The 18379-nt window shown below is 39.0% G+C and overlaps 1 protein-coding gene across 1 annotated transcript in view; it reads right to left on the bottom strand.

Moving 5' to 3' along the window:
* Positions 1 to 18252, bottom strand: part of LOC137258390 (rotatin-like) — a 66176-nt gene extending 47924 nt beyond the window's left edge. The window contains exons 1-12 of the mRNA XM_067796053.1: positions 18107 to 18252; positions 12151 to 12338; positions 10999 to 11185; positions 9422 to 9625; positions 8438 to 8522; positions 6781 to 6895; positions 6086 to 6230; positions 5674 to 5833; positions 4154 to 4430; positions 3384 to 3557; positions 765 to 977; positions 327 to 436 (exon numbers count right to left, since the gene is read on the bottom strand). Coding sequence (XP_067652154.1) covers positions 327 to 436; positions 765 to 977; positions 3384 to 3557; positions 4154 to 4430; positions 5674 to 5833; positions 6086 to 6230; positions 6781 to 6895; positions 8438 to 8522; positions 9422 to 9625; positions 10999 to 11185; positions 12151 to 12338; positions 18107 to 18158 — 1910 coding nt within the window. The 5' untranslated portion in view covers positions 18159 to 18252. The remainder of the gene's footprint in view (positions 1 to 326; positions 437 to 764; positions 978 to 3383; positions 3558 to 4153; positions 4431 to 5673; positions 5834 to 6085; positions 6231 to 6780; positions 6896 to 8437; positions 8523 to 9421; positions 9626 to 10998; positions 11186 to 12150; positions 12339 to 18106) is intronic.
* Between the last annotated feature and the right edge of the window lie 127 nt (positions 18253 to 18379).

Here is an 18379-nt window from a genome sequence, read left to right on the forward strand (position 1 = left end):
ACATCTTTCATTTGATGAAGAGTTGTCTTCACACCTGCATTCATGCAGACTCAAGTCAAAAGGCTACAGTATAATACTTAGTACTGTGTTGACATAATTGTCATTCGAGGCTGATGAGATCAAAACTGCTAATGCATATGAGGTAAAATGATGAACATAAGCTTTGAAATACAACACAAATGAGTAACTGACAAATATCCACTCAATCACTAATTTGTGAATTTAGGACAAAGATGATTACATGCATGAATCTATGGTAACACCATAACACTGGCTCTTCATTATGCTACTGATGCATATTATAATGTGTATTTTAGTATTCTTACATGTTGGAGAAGAACTTGATGAAATCTGAGACCAAGGGAAGGTGCACATGGTAGGGAAGGCTGGGGAAAGCTTCTTCCATCTGTATGGAGAGTTCCTCAGGGGAGGCAACCTGTCAGAGATCACTATCAGTCATATGTTTGCACAAAAGAATCATTATTACCAGACTTATTGCTATCACCAAGAATTCAAGTGACATTTGGATCTTTTCCATTGTAGATAATCCAAGGTGTGATTATTCAACATGAAACATAAGCAGCAAAATTCAGCAGAATAAACATTGTATTCAGTTTGTTTTTAGATAAATTACATTTTGTGTCACTCACAAGATACTGTCACGACTCAAAACACCATATTTTGGAATAGAAATTTTGGAAATCACCCCAATGATTTTCACAAAAAATAATGTTAAAAGTGCTAGAAAGAATCCTTTTCCATACTCCTTGTTTAAATCCTGTGATGAAACGGCATGAGTGACCCATGGACTTGCAGATGGTCACCGCATCACGATACTGCTGATGAACAGACGGGTCCAGCTGCTGAACCTGCCTCAAGAGGGCGCTGTGGGTGCTGGGGTAAGCCAGAAGGAGACCCTCATCAAACACCAGGACCATCAGGGCAGACACAAGGTTGGCTGGCAGCAAGGAACTCACCTACATAACAACATCAGATTCCTGGGATATATATTTCTCTCATTTGGAGGCAAGGTTGCCTCTGCTTTTACAACACAGAGAAGTTGGTTTTGACAACTAAAAAGTTACTGAAAACTTTCAACAAACCAACTTCAAAATCTGGGGATTTTCAATTAATTTTATAGTATCTCCAATGTATGTTAAGGGAGAATAGTTCACTATATTAATCATAATGTTCAGTAATGACATTCCCCATAGGTAGTGTCCCTTCCATTATAATGAATTGTTCCAGTATGTAATGTTCAAAATAAAATTAATATTTTACACTTATCCTGACTCATGCTTATTTGCTTATCTCCTTCTCCTATGTAAAGTTGCAACTCTTCACAAGCACATTCATTACGAGTCATAATCACTCATGCTAGTCTGTTCAAGACATGTGCGTGGACCCTCAACCATTTTACTCTGCAGAGCATTTTGGTCTGTAACAGTCATAGTTCCGCATCTCTTGTGAAAAATTAAGTTATATGTGTGTGTGTCTACTTTGTGTTAAACCTATTAATCCATCAATTCTTTTCCATGCTGTTTCCCTAGTTTCTAGATGCAGACATGTAATTCAGGACATACAAAGTGTTTCATTTCAATATTTAACTCACAAGGAAACCAAATCTCGAACTAAACAAAAATTACAAAAACTACGTTGCTGCGAAGTGTAATACTGAAATACACTGAAATACACAATAAATAACAACAACCCAAACCAATCCCGAAGTTAATACAGTCCTGAAATAAATACTACAGCTAAATATATCCCTCACACTAAATATCTGTATTCCCTGCCCCAGCTACGTCCAAGTTACCATAACATATGTGCTTCGCTGTGAGAGGGGGGTGTTCACAAAACAAGGACTAGTATGTCTCGGAACAAACTCCATTTCATCACAAAGCAATTGCATGGGAAAACTGTTTTATCTCAAGACAAGAGCTCACCTATCTTTCAGTGTCTCCAACTCCTGTTGCGCAATCCTTATATACATGATAGCAAGCCTGTCCCACTAAGCGCAGTGCACACACCCACCCTGGGAATGGAACCTACCAGTGCAGGCAAGCAGATGCTCTAATATAAAAAAACTACAAACACGTATAATAACTAGTCCCCATTCCAGGCCTCAACAAGTCATGTGATAAAGTGTGAGATTTTAGATATACTAGCTTCTTCTCTAGCTAGCTATCTATAGCGACTCTTTCTTCCTGATGTCCTCATCACTGTTGCCCATGCAAACAGATCCGGTACTTTAGATAAATATCTTGGTATCTGTTGAACCTGGTGGCAAAATAGGTAGAGACGCATCTACGTAGAGATGACTGTTGCAGTTCAGCTCTGTCAAATAAGTTTCTGCAAGGTTGTAATGGATGTAGTGGAAGTCTTTCCCTTCAAACCAAATACTGCCCTGAAGTGAGCAGACAGAGAAGATGCTGCCACCATCATAGTGATAATGGAGAGAGCAGAACCTGTAGTATCATGGCTTGAATCTTGTCTCAACACTTTCGTGTTGTGAAGATTTTCTTTCCCAGAATGTAAAACTTGCATCAGACTCAACTCTGACTTCATCAAATCTTCTGATAATGCAATACCATTCTGTGTACGCCATGCTCATTGTTGCAGTAACGTTTCATTCACCTGAATATTCAGGAAGACAGTCGGTGAGGAAGTACGAACAGGTACACGCCTCATCTGTAATGAAAATATTGGAGCAGGAATTGTTTCATCTTGAGACACTGTAAGTTGTGGGCGAGCTGTCCTCCATGTGAAGTCTGTTTGTAGCTGACCGGGTGTCACAGCAAAACCATCATATGTTTCTACAGGCCTCCAGAAAAATGTCGGAGTGATCTTCATGGCTGCTTGTATCCCTGGAGTAGTTGCTTCCACACAGGCCTGCTTGTGGAGATCACATCCGACAAAGATGACAAACGATGTCGACGTCTGTGATGATCAGGGGAATAAAGTCAGTGAATCCTTGCTGGTATATGAATGATACAGTTTATGGTGATGATCTTCATGAATGGGAGCGGTCAAACAGTGCATCATCTGAAGTGCGTCAATATTACACAGCTGATGGTGCAGATCTTATTCATCCGACGGACATGTTGCAGCTGTTGAATCATCATGCAAGGTGTCCGTAATGGTTGCTGATGACTAGCGATATCCAAATGCTGTGGTGGCTGCAGATTCGCAGAAACATCCAACGTGTTGAGTGTAGACGTTGTTGATGTCTGCATCAAAAGGAGACTCTCTGAAGGTTGCAGCATCATTGTAGATGCTATCTGCCAGTTGACACAGCCTCACTCTGCAAGAAAATTGAGGTAAAAACGGACAAGTCCTACCCTTACAACATTGTCCCAGCCCTCACCTTTACCCTCACCTACCTGGTCTGGAGGCAGGAGCTGGAGGAGATGTACTAGGTAGTTACAGACGCTGATGTATGCCAGTCTGTGCTGGGCCAGGTCACTGTGACCTTTGTCCTGGACATTGTGGTCACTGTGATGGTGGAACGACAACAAATCGCCAATCACATTCAAGCAGTCTGTCAACTTCTCCACCTAAACAAAATCAGTTATGTACAGAATCTGAACCAAACACATATGACAAGCACATGCATTGCACTTAAACACTCCACTGGCAATACATCTGACCCTGGGTCCATATTCTGCAAACAGCCTTCATTGGCATCATGAACACTGACAGACATCATTGCATATAAACTACACAACTAGTCTTGTGAAACTAACATGAACACTGAGAGACATCATAGCATATAAACTACACAACTAATCTTGTGAAACTAACATGAACACTGAGATTCTGCCCCTGCAGCTGATAGGCTAGAGGGTAGGCCTGGAGTTGCAGTATGCACGCTTGTCACCAAACCACTGAGGACCTCCCTGTCATAGTCTTTAATCAAGTAATGAACTTTAAGACAACCAATACCCTCTTATACATGTTTCAATGATGTGATATGATGTGATTTTTAAAAGGTCCATTCTTTATTTAATTTCTTTGAGACTTGTAAGCATTGTTTATCCTATATACTATTTAAAGTTGAATGACACATCCTGTCTAGCTCACAACAGCTTTACAAAATGGTGCCAACGTATTTGGAACTGTCACAACAATCAGATTTTCTACACTACCGTACCACTTCCCTTGATGGTTGTGATGTCTCGCTCCACACATGCGAGGTCACAACTTGTTGCAGCAGGTCCAACACTGCATACAGCAGCTGCATGCCCTGTACAACCACAGCCTCATTCTGAGTTTGCAGTACAGGCAGCGCCCTCTGCAGGGAGATGACGCAGAACTGTGGCAGAGTTATCTGATGGTACTGCAGGATGTGACTGTCATCAGCATCTGTCTCCTCTATCACCTGACCTATGTCAGGGTCAAGGCCAAGGCTAGAGGCTCCAGATACACTTCTGAAGATAAACAAAGACAAAACAACATACTAAGTTTGTGTTTGTGATTCAACTCATAAAACCAATTTGATTGGTGTTTTAGTTATATTTAGTTATATTTAGTCACTGTGGGAGAAACAGTGATAATGAAGCAGGATCTCCAGTCCCACACATGGTCCTGATAGATGAAGCGAGACCATCAGGAAAAGTCTGGGAATTCACATCTCTAATGAATTCTGTGAGTGAGTGAGTGCATTGGGTTTTACGCCGCTTTTAGCAAATTTCCAGAAATTGGCTTCATACCAGAAATTGGCTTTACAAGTTGTACCCTGAATCAAACCCAGATCTTTGCCGTGATGCGTGAACACTTTAATCTCTAAACCTCCCTATATATCCACTTCCAATAGATGCACCAAACTTATGTAGCCTTAAGTCACTGAAAGATAAATAATGACATATTTTCTTTGTTAGTTGGGTTAGAAGTTACAACAGCCTGTAAAATATCAAGTCAGGACGTGACATTCAAGTGATTGATATTTTGAGTAATTATCCAGGGCACCACATACACGAAGATTAACAGCCTGATTTTCCTAAAATCTCTTACAGACTTAGGATATTGAAGACTTATCATCCCAGGAATACTGACACATCAAGTGTTAATATAGGAAATACAAGCTGATTGTGATGACAATGATGACGAAAGTGCTGAAAGATAATAATAACAATAATATGTATCATGCACATTACACCAAGCACCCTAAGAATCTGATCATTATCACCCCGATTAACCCAAGATGCCTGACATGACTTATTCCAACGGGTACCCATTTTCTGCTTCGGCAGTTTTAAACAAACTCACTTGCCTAAGGTGAGACCACATGTGTTATGTGCTTTGTTGTGGGGCAGAACTGAAGTCCGAGAAACTGTGATGAGCCAAACTGCCAAACACAGCCACCCATCCAAGGTCTGTCCAAGCTCGATGGTGCTTAACTGATTCGTGACCTGAGCTTTGTGCACAGGACCACAGGGCACCAATGTTCTTTTTTTTATGCAAAGACACAGCACCAAAGTGCAGAATTTCTGAAACCATTCTTCTGATTTCTAGTGACATCTCTAGTTACTCTACACATTGTTCCTCCTGTCATCAGACATCAGAAATCTGAGAAATCTCTATTTCATTGATTCAACAAAAAATCAAGAACAAAGTAATGCTGACATAAGGCATACTACATATAACCTTAAAAAGAGTCAAAATGGCCACAACCTGTTTGATGAGGTGGAGCTGTCCCCATCTCGTCCATCACCTCGATGCCGTGCAGCAGTCCAGCCAATCACAGATGGTCGGGTGTCTGTGGAGTTGCCTGATTGGTTGGAGGAAGAGTTGGCAACATGGGAGAATGATGAAGAGGAAGAAGAACTGAAATCTAGAACACAGAACCAGGTCAACAAGCGATCATCCAAATATTTTGAAAAACAATAACACTTCTCTGTGAAATCATATTATACTCAGATATTATGATACCGGTAGTCTGCACTGAATGGTTTAGACACCTTTCATATCAGTCTATCAATGGTGGGGGTTTGATGTTTGGTGTGAGCGAGCAAAGCATTAATACGTGTAAATCTGCTCTATCCTGAAATCTTGAAGAGATACTGATGTAAATAGATGGACGTACCCTGTTTTGGAGTGTAGAGGACTGGATCCTGGTAGTATCGGAGTCGTGTATGGAGGCAACGACTGACGTCTGTCAATGTCCATGTGGCTCGCATCAGCAAGGCTGTGTTGTCCTCTGACTTGACACCCAGGAGTGACCACAGACTCTGTTGTTAGACAAACAAGAGTTATCTCCCTACACTTAGGATACAAAGTCATGAGGCTCAAGCACTTTGATATATTAGGATGACTATAATTCATGTTATAAGGGTAAGTATATTAGAGGTTAAGAACAAACATAACCTTGACATGAATGTCATGTTGTATGAAATATACAAAAAATAGTAATCAAGAAATTGCTTATCAAAAACATTCAAGCGATATCTTGAAAGTCTATGAAAAAAATCCAGTGAATGGTTCTTGAGATATCTTGCTGACAATCTCAACATGCTGAAATCTTCAAAAGTGTCACCGTAACCTTGAAAATTAAGTGAAAGACCAAAAAATCAACTGGGTCCTGCACCTTTCCTACATAAAACTTGGTGTCAAAGAAGAAGAAAATCCTGTGAACGATTCTTGAGCTATCTTGTTGACAAGGATAAAACATTTAAGTCCCCCCAACAAAGTATAAAAATGTCTCAAGTACTGACAATGTCTTCTCCAACAAAGTATACAAATGTCTCAAGTACTGACAATGTCTTCTGACTGAGTGCCTACCTTAACAATCTGTGGCCTCTGCAGGAAGATCTCTGCTGGAAAGTCCTGCAGCACGACATCACTAAGAAACTCACACGCTGACATCAACATGGAAACGTCCTTGCTCTGCAGGGAGCTGGTAAAACAGACAGCATCAGTTACTCTCCATTCAGAAAGGGACATCTGTCCACTGGCAATGACAAAAGAAGTTATCTCTACAGGTAATGTATAAGACACACATCATCCAAGAACCAGCGCTTGTAAGAGAGCCTCCTTTCTGGAATCTCACACATCTGTGACACTAATGTTATAGAGTAAGATGTCGTTACGCAGAGACTAGGGAAGATATTGATGTCAAGTACAAACAAAATATCTACCTGTCCAGTTTAAGCAAGATCTGTTGTGTAACTTTGGTCAATTACAAGTGAGCATTACCCGTCAGCGAATTCCCAGATACTCACCTGTTGTAACCCTTTCTCATCCAGACTCCAAATAACAAAAAGACTGGAATTGGTACTTTACTGAGAAGTGTAATCCCAAATATAACATATGGTACATTCAATCACTTTCTAAATCCCATAGCGAAAACACTCACCTGCAACTTCAAACAGTCTCCATTGTATCATAATAGTGACTGAGTGAGTGAGTTGGATTTTACATGCTTTTCGAAATATTCCAGCAATAACAGCAGAAATGTGCTTCACACAATGTACCAATGTGGGGAATTAAATTTAGGTCTTCCTCTTAAGGAGCAAATGTTTTATCCACTAAACTACCTCACCACCCCTTTCAGTAGAGGAACATGTAAATAATGTATCAAGGATTATCACGAAAGTGAACAATTAGAATCTGATCACACATGAAATGTGAAATGTGATCCCTTTTCTTTTACAGAGAAAACACCAGGACGTAAAAAGTATTTATCATACAGTCGATAGGGTTCTTGGTAGGATAAAGCCAAGAGATATTCTCAGTATCCATTGAGGTCAAATACAGATATCATTGCAACTTAGGGTGGTCCTAAGTTTAGGGACTACTTTGACTGTGTAAACAGACACTGTGTCAAGGGTTGGTGATTGTGTCCGGATTGACGGCCCTGGTTACGGTACTGTCAGCGCTTTGATCCCAGAAACTTCGTGCCTGGTTATGATAGATGGAGTAGATTACAAAGCAAAGGTAGAAATTAAAATAGGCTTAAGAAGTCACCAACATCAGTTTGCAGACCATCTGTAAGTGTTAGCGAGAGAACGACACACTGCACATTGTCACGCGAAAAATTAAAGTGTATTTGTTGTTCAGAAGGTTAATTGAAGGTTTCTGGAGTTCCATGTGAGCTTGTTCTTTTTCAAATGTAAGCTAAGATATGTTGACAACAATACGTACTGTGACACAAAAACTTACTTAAGTCGGACAAGTGATCAGAAGAAAATTTTGTCACCAGGCTTGTGATGCATTGCATTATTACGCATATATTTGTGATGTCATAGACATTCCACAAAGTTTAGGTTCATGATTTCAGGCATGTGAAATCAAATTTTTTTTAAATTATTAAGCAAGAACACAATAATTATTCCTAATGCAGGGCATTAACCATTCCAAAACATATTCGCGTGATAACTTATATGTCCTAGATTCATAATGATATTGAAACACGTTCCCACACCTGATTTTAACTCACCTGTTGGTAGATTGGAGGACATGCTGGTCAGTTGGGGTGAGTGGTAACCATGGAAAGACTGTGACACGAAGTCCAGCAGATCCCCCTGATAACGAAAATAAATTATGAATGAACTTGTTCCCTTTAGTTAACCACATCAACAAAGATTTATCACTGGGCAGGATTAGAGATTTTTCAACTGTTGATGAATCTAAAATATGACTGGTCATAAGGCAACTGACAAGCAGGCATTTGACTACATGTGATATCCATGACTTCTCATTACATCCAGTGTTACTGAACAAGTTAAACTTTCACAGTATCTGATCATACATAAGCTAAGGTGAAAAATAGGTAACAGATTTCGTAAAGCTGATCAAGTGTAAAACAAACATGACACAATAAAGAGCAGGGGTACCACTAGCCATGTGTGTCACAGGTCAGGGGTACCAGTAGCCAAGTGTGTCACAGGTCAGGGGTACCACTAACCAAATGGATCAAAGGTCAGGGTACAGGGGTACCACTAGCCAGGTGTGTCACAGGTCAGTTGTACCACTAGCCAGGTGTATCACAGATGAAGAGTAACACAGACCAGGACTCACATAGATTATGAATAAAGGATTATACATGTTGAAGTAGATATAGGCATGGTGAGTAAGATATTGCATGTTATCACGACCAGGTTGTCTACATGGATAACGATTAGAGGGATTTGGACATGGTTACAGACTGAAGTGTGATAGCTTAACCACTTTGCTTCTCTTCAACTACCCCCGTCCTACTTAAAACAGGGGCTGTGGGGTAGCCTAGTGGTTAAAGCGTTCGCTCGTCACGCCGAAGACCCGGGTTCGATTCCCCACATGGGTACAATGTGTGAGGTCCATTTTCTGGTGTCCCCCACCGTGATATCGCTGGAATATTGCTAAAAGCGGCGTAAAACCAAACTCACTCACTCACTCACTCACTTAAAACATACTGACATTCAGACCAGCATCATATGCTCACCAGGTTCATATCTGGCTAAAGGTGGATCCAGCTCTTCCTCAGGTAAACTTGCAAAATACCCCGTTGATGGATCGCCATAGCAGCCAAGTCTCTCTGTATTTGGCAGGGATGTCGTCGCAGAGACCTGACCAAATGACCTTGGAGTGGCTGACATGTGATTTGTCCGAGTGCTCTCATCAATGGTGGTTACGGTCTGGCTCAAGCCTTCAAACAAACAGGGAGAGAATTAATCGACAGCGGGCAGGCTACTTCCTGAAAATGTTATGAAAAACTCAAAACTTCTTGCCATCATTTCTTGTTGTATGGTGATCAGGGATTGGGAAAGGCAGGGGCATGGGCCACTTTGCACATTTGAATGAAAAATGGCCCATTAAAATTTTGAAGTTTACTATTGAAACAAGGGTAGTGGCCCATTCTAAATTCAGAAAATGGCTAATAATCCTGAAAATGGCCCATTGTCAAAGTTCCCTTTCCCAATCCCTGGGTGATCTGTATTGCGCTACAGTCCATCCCTTCCACATTCATACTTTAAGTTCCTTGTTTTCACTCGATCACTGGAAGTCAATCTCAAAGGCAAATCATATTTTCAATCTCAACTCCATAGGGATCATACAACTCGTGCAACCACTAGGTGCACCAAGTTCATGTGGCTTTTCCATCTTTACAAGGTAGCCATTTGCAGCAGGGAGGAATGGGACATATAGTCGCACTGCATGTTGCTGAACCCACGGCTAAGTGTTTGCACATTTGCCAATGGATTCATGGGTTCTTTTAAATGCACAGGGTACTGTACTGCACACTAGAGGGTGTGACAACACTGAAAGAGTTTGTACACAAGGTTGACTTCAAGGTCTTTACACCTTGTCGCAGATGGGCTCAATTCAGGCACCATTGACTGGATCACTAGTCTGGCACCTTAGGCAGTTCATCCACCACCTATGTACAGTAAACAGTTTAGTGGGTGAACATATATGTACATGCACACATGAACTGGTGACATGAATTGTTAGGGATCATGAATATTTTGGGTGATTTTGTTAGTGGTAACTATAGTGCACACAATTTCATGATGTTCATAAAAATATTCCATGTTTCTTGTTCAGTACAAATAAAGACCACCAGCTCATGTTGACTATGGGTCATGATCATCGTAAAATTTCATACATTTTATATATAACTAGAGGATGCTAAACCACCTTCCATGTAATACCATGGGTTAATGATTTGGTATCAAAGGAGCAAAAGTGAGTTACTTATACTACTTTGATAGTAAATCTTTTCACAAGTTTAATGAAAATAGTATTTCACGGAAGTGAGTTTAGCATTCTGTTTATTACTGTCCAACATAAACTGATAGAAACTGAGCCCCTCTGCCATGAATATGAAGACTTTCAGCTTTCCTCGCATCAAACAAGGTCTAGTACCATTGTGACAGCGGCCCTAACATTGTGATGTCGTAACTGTGAACCTTATGATGTTGTATATCTAGCGGTATTACACTAGTGTAATATTGCTGTAAACATATTACACAGCAGTATCTTCCATGGGCGGGTACTAAATGAAGTATATTCACTTACCGGTGTCAGCAGGCTTGTGGTAGATACACTCTGGAGCGTGAGTGCTGGCTTTGATCTCTGGGAGGCGCATGGTGTGCTCCAGGATCTGATCAAGAACTGGTCGCTGATCAGGACTGGCATTTTCCCGAAACTGTGTGAGGAAGTCAATACCTCCAATGTCCTGGAGGATCTCTGCAGCAGCTGAGTGCTGGAAACAACACACATGGATACAGCAACTTCTCTAGGTTATATGCTAATAGTAAAGGATATTCTTGAACCATCAACACACACCCACAAGTTGACTGTCATTAAACAACATACACTTACAGACATGTTTGTATGTCAACAGTGATGAAACACACACTCACACAGAAGTTTGTATGTCAACTAATTAAACAATATACACTTACAGAGATGTTTGTATGTCAACTGTGATTAAACAACACATACGTACAGAGAGGTTTGTATGTTGGCTGTGATTAAACAACAAACACTTACACAGATGTTCCTATTTCGAATGTGATTAAAAAACACACACTTATACAGATGTTTGTATGGCGACTAATCAGTTGCACTGATCTTTGTATGTTGACTGATTAAACAACAAACACTTACACAGATGTTGGTATGTCTACTGTGATTAATCATAAACTCACACAGATGTTTTTATGGCGACTAATCAGTTGCATTGATCTTTGTATGTTGACTGATTAAACAACAAACACTTACACATACGTTGGTATGTCTGCTGTGATAAATCATAAACTCACACAGATGTTTGTATGGCGACTAATCAGTTGCACTGATCTTTGTATGTTGACTGATTAAACAACAAACACTTACACAGATGTTGGTATGTCTACTGTGATTAAACATAAACTCACACAGATGTTTGTATGGCGACTAATCAGTTGCACTGATCTTTGTATGTTGACTGATTAAACAACACACACTTACACATACGTTGGTATGTCTGCTGTGATAAATCATAAACTCACACAGATGTTTGTATGGCGACTAATCAGTTGCACTGATCTTTGTATGTTAACTGATTAAACAACACACACTTACAAAGAAGTCTGTATGTAGACACAATTTCACATAATGATATGCATACCCTTTTCCACAGAAGTTTCAAACTGAATAAGGAAGAACTTATTTCCATACAATTACCTGTGATAGCCTGCTGAGCAAACCAAGGACATCTGCTGCCTTGGGACAAGATGAGAAATTAAACCATTCAAGCAGTCGGATGAAGAGATGCCGCTCATTGACAAGATCTGCATCACATATCAACTTATGCTCCAATTTAGACAGGATATTCTCCAGTGCTCTCACACGGATCTCTTCAAGATTGTGACCTGTATGCAAAAACAAACAGAAATGTTGACAGTATTGGCACCATCATAACAACACAATACTCCTGACATTATAAAGTGGGATGCATATAAAACTGCAACCAAATGTACCTGTAAACATGGCAGTCATGTTACGACAGATGTGATGGGCAACCTTTCCTAAAAGGAAAAAATTGCTTTCCAGATGCCTTGTCTGAAAACCATTGAAAAGTGGGAAAAAATGCATAAAAAACATGTAAAGTGCCAAATTCATGATATAAAAATTAGAAAATGTACATAATACAATAGAATTGAGTATTCCTGTATCAATAAGGGCATCAATCTATACCGTTTTCAGTGAAAACGTATTCACTTTAAACAAAAAAAATAAACCAAATATAGTGAAATTAAGACTGAGAATCCTCATAAATCTACCTTGCCAACTGAAAATTTAAGTCTCAGAATATTATTCAAATTAGCATAAAAGTTGTTTAAGAAATTATCATAAATTCTAATCGTTATTATTGGTTTGTTGTACTACAAGGGTGTAAGCACAGCAGTTGGAACAGTGAAACAAATGCATGTACGGGATGTGATGAGCGTTAACTTAGATCAACACTACCTATTCTTGGTGTTTCATTTAATGTGCATACCCTCTTGTACTACAAACAAATATAGCACTCTGAAACTATGATCGTTTGTTCAACAACTTTTATCTTAAGTTGAAAAGAATTCTGAGATCTAGATGTTCAATTGGCAAGATAAAATTATGAGGATTAGCAATTTTCTTTTCACTGTACTGGATTTACGTTTTCATTTAAATGACATTCATCAGTACTTTTTCAAGGCAAACAGACTACAATCCTGACCTTAATGCCCATGTGTATGTGGGTTTTACCTTCACTTAGAAAAGTGAAGGACCATGAGGCCCCCATAAATAAGATTTACAGGTCCTCACTGGTAAGGAGCTTCATCTAAAGTATGGTAAAAGTGTATTGTACTGTGCCTACAAGTAATTACTTCAGAGCCTGAAATGAATCAGTGATCATGAGGACAGTGGTCATGACTGATGGGTGAAATAATATACACGCATAACTACTCTTGATGTGCTGTAGGTATTCTCTCTCAATATTTCTGTGTCCATCTGGACACATTATTTTGGGCTTTATGAATGCATGCTCAACATTTGTGCATTGGACAAAACCTTGTATACCACTGTATACCATAATTTATCACTCATAAGGGTTTAAGATGAACAAAACAGGTCGTTTAATCATGAATGATATTGAGATGTAGTCGAGAGCAATTTAACACTGCTTAAGGATTAGCATGAGCAATCATAAAAAGGCATTTCTCCATGTCTATCATTGTAACATAAAGCATTTTGGCTAAAACATGTAGCAGTCAAGTGGTTGACAATTTCTCTTGCCAGGGGTTCCTTATTTTAATCATGAATTTTGCTTTGCATCTGGTTATCTTCCTTCTCAATCCTAGGTACCAGGCAATGACAGTAAACAAGCAAACTATCATGGCTGCAGTGAGCATTACCACAAGGACTATGACTGTTGGTACAGCTTTTAGATGTCAATATTTCAAGATTCCTATTGGGGATGGGGCGGTGGGGTAGCTTTATTTATTGAAAAGACAGACAAACTGTTACAAGATATAACAATTAATGTTGAATATGAAATAACACATTCTTTTGGAAGCACCTACCTTTAAAGTTAATGTTTCATGTTTATATTGAAGGTCTGATATTTCGTTGTCCAATGGTAATAAATCTTGTGATAATACCGATGAATAACTCCCTTGACTTTAACTTAAAGTAAGCCAAGGTTAACCCCCTGGATGCCGAGTTTTTTTTTCAGGCGCACATCTTCATAAAGTTTGAAAAGTGAACGTTGTGCGAGATTTGCTCTCGCGTGGTCCTGGATCTGCGTACGGCTATGAAATTGCACAGACATGTAGAATATTTGATTTCCTATCCGTTGGTATGAATATAATTGCGGCTACCTCAGGGGTTTGAGAAATAGACACTGCTAAAAGTTGTCCAAAACTTTTGTGTGTGTTCAAAAACAGTAAATTTCTCAGTTTTTTATCGTGCACCAAGAGAAGCACTCTGCTACGAGTTTTTTAATTTGGCATCTTTACGGAAAGTGTGAGCGAAGAAAATACAGCTTGATATCTGCACGACATAAGTGTATATGAAATGGATGTATGTGCTAATGCATAACGTCATACTCACAAAATCAAAAATGACCCGCAATAAATGTCAAAAATCGATTTTCTACTATGACGCCAAACGTCGACAGAGAGGTCATGCACGTATAAAGGTAAGGGGGCATAACTCAGCTATGGTTTACATTTGGTCAATGTAACTCCGATCACATGGAAAGAATTTGCTGTGGATATGGACAGTATATTTTCGTGATGTTTTGTTCACAGTGAACCAAACTATTCCAATACAAATTTCCCCAATGTGAGAGGATACCTTTTGGTAGTTTCACAATTTGTAAGAAAAGATGCAAGTGTACTACATCAAAATTCAGGCTATAGCGATTTGGATGTCCCTATCCGATACATATTTTAGTTCTTAGATTCCAATATTCTCCTGTTTGTGTATATGTATTTTTATTAATTTTCCATCATTATTAACGGAGTAACAGCCACATTTTCAAACGTAATGAAATAACTGAAAATAATGCGACGTTTTAGTTGACGTCACAGCATGTTTTGTGCATTTTGTGACGTCGGAAAAAGACTACTCTGGTTGCTGATTAGTTTATATCTAACCTAATTTCCACTCAATGTGTAAAAGATATCGGCTTCTGCGTCAGAATTCAACACTTTTTTGCCAAAATATAAAATGAATGGTTTTATCACTGAAATAGTGTCCTGAATATATCAACAATTACACGGTTTTACTACATATCTTATTGTGAGCAACACGCGCACCTGCCTAGCATCAATTTAGCTTAAATGAAAATTTCACAACACCTGAATATTCATTGAGTATTCATTTAGGAAAAAGACTTTTCTTCTCATGATTATGAAATCAATTCCCTTCATAAGAATGCAATGAGAGGTACAAAGAGATCGCTTTTTCAGTAAAGAAGTATTAGAAAATGGACGTAAGGCTTGTCCAAATTAAGACTTGACCTGATGTATATATTTTTAACAATTTCCGTATAAATATTGTTTGAGTTAGACATTCTGCCATCAGATATATTTTAGATATATTTTAATCGCATTTGAATTGACTTTATTATCGAAAAACAATGATAATGAATCATGAAACGTTTTGACAAACTCGCACCTGGTCAATTAATATTCATAATAGTTTTGTCTATAAAAACGACACAAACCAATACAATGAACAAGACAATTCCTTTAAATGGTAGTATGTGTGCCCCTACATTTGATAAAATGTACAAATCATTTTCATTAATACTATCCGTTTTACTTATAAGTTGGAATTAAATCGCTGTTTATTAACCAGTTCATATGTAACTGCAATATTTGTCCCAACGTATTGAATATTGCACATCACGGGAACTAAAGCACATGTTGCAGTAATGGCTACGTGTGATCTTCCAACACTTGTGCAGAGGCTTAAAATGTGGTATAATACACTTACTGAGTCAATTTCCCATGTAAATATTATTCAAACAATCAAAAGCTTTCAAGGAATAAAAACGGATACCTTATATCCACACATGATATGGTGTTGAACATGGATATATGTAGATACTGAAATCAGTTTCATGAAAAAATATCTGAACGATGCGCAAAATATACGTCACAATACTACAAGTGCAATCAGAATGGTATGGGCATTGTGTTTACTCTTGTTCAACCGACCTTCTCCTCAAAGAAATTGCCTAATATGTGCAACAATGTTGACGTATGACATCACTACCGATGACCGATTTCTTTCAAAATGGCGGCTTCGCTGAGAAGGGTACACAGGATTTTGCGATGACTTTTTGCTTGATTCAGGGATCTTTTGTATATAAATGTGAGATGTAAGTAATCAGAATTATTCTGACTATCTGTGTATTGTAATATGTTCTTATCGTTTACATTGTAAATGACGGAAGAAGCCAGAAATGCCGATAAGTACCTTTGTCGTTCTGCGTGATTTTGCGTCAGTCATGGCGTCACGCTACACTCAAAGTTTGACAGTTTCTTATGAATTACCAAATTATTTCATTGTATCTATTTTCAATTTGCAATTTTTTGCCACGATACTCTTCCCCTGAATATACTAAGCGTATTGAGCCATTGTAAGCAATGATTAGAGGGCTGGATGTTGGGAAATTTCCGAAAATGCTAGGCAGTGTAAAATTGGAATTTTTCTTTGTTTACATTCCAGTCAAGCGCTGTCTTTCGAGCACAGCGTTCGTTTTCGTACAAAATATATTTCGTTTCGTTTTGTCTAGACAGTTGGTATTGGTGACAAAGACCATTTGTAATTTGATTCTAAGATATATGGGGAATTCAATGATGCATTTGTCGCAGCTAACTATGAAGTATACATGATGTAATGGGCTTCTCAATACCGGCCTTCTCGAAACGTGATTTTGTAAACACTATCCAATATGGCGGAAAGCGCACTTCGGCGTTCGTGTATGTGTATTTTCGAAAACATCCCAACCGATTCTGGGTACATCGGTGACGTTACAGAATTATCATTCCTGGTTACATGAAAACTTGATATCAGTGATCATTAATATGCTAATTTTGAAATTCATTACTCCCAGTAATTATCCGATTTTCACATTTCAAAACATACTGCAAATAACGCTGTGAATCTCGATTTTGTACAGTTTGAAAAATGGCGACATTTACGAAGAAGCCTATTTTGAAAGGCAATTTTCAACAGTTTAGCTTGGTCTGAGATGATAGTGGATGGTATGGAGAAACTGGGAATTTTCCGCAGAATTCAAAACTGTGAAGTATTTATATATGCGTGGTATATTTAGAATTTTATTGGACTTCCAAGTGAGGTATGTAGAGGAAGGACATATATGTCCCTGTGGCATCCAGGGGGTTAAGTCTGATTGTCTTCATAGTATTTATGGAAAGACTCCCTTTCGTGCCCCCATATTCTTTCTTCTGCAGGGAAACTGAGGTAACACTAAGAAGTTCAACCCTATATATTACTCAAGAGACCATATAATTATATGCCCATATAATTATATGGTCTCTGATTACACTTATTTCGGGGACTTTTACTTATTTCTCTGAGTCCCCTAGTAATTGTTGAGTTAGGTTTTGTTAATAACTCTATTATATATCACTGAATAAATACCAAATGAGATGGGGGAACGAGAGGAACTCTTACCGTATTTATGGTTTTAAAAATGAACTGTGCGTCATATCTTTTCTTTGGTGCATTTGATAGTTCGTGACATATCTGCACCAGCATCGTCTACAGTCACATCATGTCAGTGACTCCAAATATCGACAACTACTTATTAAGAAAATTGGAGAAGAGGAGGGGCTGTGGGTGGTGGTGTGTGGCTAGAGTGCAGTTTACCGGGCGCTACCCGGGGACTGCCTTGCGCTTGCTAATGAGCGGGCTGCTGTATTCTTAGCCCTTGGGGGCCCCCTTTCTAGATCCTTAGCCCTTGGCCACCCCCTTCTAGATGTGTGTGCAAACCTGAGGAAAGAGTACTAACTGTAATGTAATCATACTGATAACTGATCATTGATCATGTACAAATTCCATTCACCGAAAACCATGTCGGTCTGACAATAACACCGAAGGCGATACGTTTTACACATACCGAGTTTACGAAAGAGCCCATGAAAGTCGATGTCTTGTCTCAATGTTGCCATTATATTACACAGAAGTCACTGGAAGTCAATGAGCGATTTTGTTCAAAATATCACAGATCCGTGTCCAAACATGTTTTGAAAGATCCGCCATTATCAAAACATTGACTTTCGTATACTTGCAAAAGAAGAGAGCTTTCAAAGGGAAGCGACTGTGAATTTCCTGAGCCATTTTACGCCCGACTCCAAAGTCCGCAGATGTTGTATCTGGAACAAATTATTTC

Source organism: Haliotis asinina, chromosome 12 (genome assembly GCF_037392515.1).
Source record: "Haliotis asinina isolate JCU_RB_2024 chromosome 12, JCU_Hal_asi_v2, whole genome shotgun sequence".
NCBI classification, from domain to species: Eukaryota; Metazoa; Mollusca; class Gastropoda; order Lepetellida; family Haliotidae; genus Haliotis; species Haliotis asinina.